Source organism: Nicotiana tomentosiformis, chromosome 2, assembly GCF_000390325.3.
Source record: "Nicotiana tomentosiformis chromosome 2, ASM39032v3, whole genome shotgun sequence".
In the NCBI taxonomy this organism is placed as follows: Eukaryota; Viridiplantae; Streptophyta; class Magnoliopsida; order Solanales; family Solanaceae; genus Nicotiana; species Nicotiana tomentosiformis.
The window spans coordinates 64,219,654-64,222,561 of record NC_090813.1 but is presented as its reverse complement, the minus strand read 5'-3'; the positions used below and the strand labels follow the sequence as shown (position 1 = coordinate 64,222,561).

The 2,908-nt window shown below is 37.8% G+C and overlaps 1 protein-coding gene across 2 annotated transcripts; it reads right to left on the bottom strand.

Moving 5' to 3' along the window:
- Positions 1-298: 298 nt before the first annotated feature.
- Positions 299-2,908, bottom strand: LOC104089078 (heat stress transcription factor A-4c). 2 transcript variants are annotated; one of them, XM_033654237.2, is made up of 3 exons: positions 2,791-2,908; positions 1,680-1,885; positions 299-1,588 (listed from the first exon to the last, which is right to left on the bottom strand). In XM_033654237.2, the coding sequence occupies exons 2-3, from the start codon at positions 1,833-1,835 to the stop codon at positions 578-580; spliced, it is 1,167 nt and encodes a 388-aa protein (XP_033510128.1). In that variant the 5' UTR covers positions 1,836-1,885; positions 2,791-2,908; the 3' UTR covers positions 299-577. The 2 variants fall into 2 exon arrangements, with proteins under 2 accessions (XP_033510128.1, XP_009592186.1); XM_009593891.4 differs by having other exon boundaries at positions 1,680-2,865.

Below are 2,908 nucleotides of genomic sequence, written 5' to 3'. Positions count from 1 at the left end.
TCCAGGAGAAACTGCTAGTGCCTTTGAGAAGCAGCTTCATAATTGTATAACCAGGTGACTTTGACAACAGAAACGAAATTCTTTTACATCTCTAAACAGAATTATAATTTAAGAGTATACATTTACCATGAAAACGGCAAAACAGAACCCTGCATTTAGTAATTGTTGTGATTTGGAGTGCTTATGCATTCAGCGGCATACAAAAATTGGAGAACAAATTATTTGGATTCAAAACTTTCAGAGTAGCTTAATATATAAGGAAACTTTGAATTGGCATACTCAGCAAACATGTAGGGAATTACAACAAATAATACAAAGAGATATTACTATTTCCAAAAGGAAGTACAATGAGCAAGGCTAATAAGAACATAAGCAACATAAAACAAGGAAGTCCTGCTAGAGAATTTTCAGAAGCTCCCTATTTCCCTCATATTATGCAATGCACACAGCAAAGTACAAAAACAACTTATATATCGACACGTTTATCTACCCCTGATAAAGCAGCTTGTACTCGAGATATACAACAAGCCAGAAGGCAAACACCATGAATAAAACATTTATCATATAACCTACCAAATTATGTTTTCTCTGCTGGAGTAAGATGTCCCAACTGTTCTGCCAGGCTATTTACACTCTTCATGTTCCACCAAAATTTTCCACTGTCTACTGGTTTGCTTTCATTCTTTTTGTTGCCAATATCTTTCCTTTCAGACTGTACTTCAGATGCATCAACTGAACCAGGATTCTCAGTTAGGAATTGTTCCCAAAATATATCATTTACCCCTGTTGGGACATTGGTAGTTGTACCTGCCACTGCTGCTTGGTCTTCTGGTGCCGCAACCTCAGGGTTAGTGTTTGCATTAGGCTCAGAATTCATGTCAATATCAGAAGCCTTAGGCCCAACATCAACATTTAGTTGTGTGTAAGATATAGCAGGGCTATCTGCACAACTTGTAGATTCATCCAACTCTAATGAACAATTCTGCTGTATCCAAGCTTGATCAACATCTTGTAGCACATTCTCCCAAAAGGTCAAAGAAGAGTCCAACTGATTTAACAGTTCTGCGTTGATTGTAAGAAGAGAGGATGGATTCATGTTTTCCCAAGTCAAAGCCCTTGATGAAATCGCTCGAGTATCTTCCAGGTCAGTCTCGTTATAAAGGCAGCTGTTTCCTGGCAACCTTCTTTTTCTGTCATTCACTTGAAGTTGTGGCATGCGACTCAAATCTGTTACTGGTTTATCTAACATTCGAGCTAAAGCAGAGAGCATGGTCTTTTGACGATGTTCCACGTGTTGAACACGTTCAGTGAAAACCTGCATTTGCAATTCAAGTCCTTGGCGATCCTGCTGATGTCTTTGTAGGTCCAAGTGAAGTGACTCATTCTCATGCTTCAGCTTTTGAATATCTTCCTTATACCCTTGTCTTTCGGATTCAGTTAATGGAGATGACAGGCCATGAAGATTCTGTGCAGAATGACTATGAACCGGTTTACGTCTATGGATATTCTTCAAAAGGTGTGGCTGACCTCTAAAAAAATTATCTTCATTAGCGAATTCCCATTTTTCAGGGTCAACTTTCCTGAATCCCTGGTGCACAAGAGAGACCAAAGGCATGTGAATACCAACAAAGAAGATAAAAATGAGAAACACAAAGTGTGAGTGGAACCAACACACTTACATAAGTGTTTAGCTGTCTGATGAAGCTGGAAAAGTTATTGTGCTTGAAGTATCTAGGCAACAAATCCCTTGCAAAATCTGGAGGATTCCACACAACGAAGCTTTTATTACTCGAACTCCAGGAAACGATGGCATCAGAGGATGGATCATCCACCATTTCATATGTCTTTGTAAGAAAAGGAGGCAGCGCATTCGTGCTGCACGTAGCTTCATCCATGATAGGTTTAAACAAAACGAAAATCACAACCCCTAAACTAAAACGCCGAAGCAGAGCATCTAATGAGAGCAGAAATTCTTATTATGAGCTTGATAACCTTCAATACAATCAAGTTGAAGCAACTCTCTCCTGATCACACAAATTTGTTGCAATTTCACATTTCCACCAATTTACAAGCCTGTGCCAGTTTCCAGAAACCCATACACAGACAACTTGCTCAATTGTGAATGGAGATTCTTATCTTATATATCTGAGTTTCCAGGTGACAAGAATTCAACCTTCCCAAATATCTTTCTTTCTATTGTCAACTAAAAGAAACTTCGATGAATGATTAACAAAAGAGAAAAAAATCAAATATTCTCAGACATTCCAGAAACTATTAACCCCAAAACCAAATACCCAGAACTCCTTATGTCAACCTAAACCTTGACAAGTCAAACCTAAGATAAGCAGAAACATAAACCTCACATTTCTAGAAACTCAACTCCTTTGCAACCCCGTAACCCACCAAAGCCAACACCTTTGCAATTATTTGCAGCCACCCAAAATTTTCCAGAGATCAAAAAATTGCAAAAAACAGCCCTTTTTCCAATTTGAAAGCCACAATGTGATGTGTGTCCTCCAAGGAATCACAATCAAAAGGCCAATTTTTTTCCAGCGTTCACACCAAATAACAATCAAAATTTAGAAAAGACAAATTAAAAACAAAGAGAAGTCCAATAAAGCCATCAGATAAATTTCCAAACCCATTACATCAAAGTCGTTAAAAAAGTCATTGGGTGTCCCAAACTTCACGCAAAAGCATCGAATTATAGACAAACACATAGACCCAACATGAATTAAATAATCAGATAAGCAAAACAAAATCCTGCTCATTAGTTGTTTGATATTTTACCTGAGAAAAATTATAGGCTTCTTCTTCTTCCAATAATAAATACTACTCCTAAAACGGTTGGTTCGTTGGTACTTTGAGGATTTGGGGATATTGGGAAATGTGAGGAATTTATAACATC

Excerpts from the sequence above, each read along its gene's own strand:
- LOC104089078 (XM_009593891.4), bottom strand. The coding sequence starts at position 1,895 with ATGGATGAAGCTACGTGCAGCACGAATGCGCTGCCTCCTTTTCTTACA. Across the intron at positions 1,589-1,679 it reads TCAGACAGCTAAACACTTAT|GGATTCAGGAAAGTTGACCC; the intron begins GTAAGTGTGTTG and ends CTTGTGCACCAG.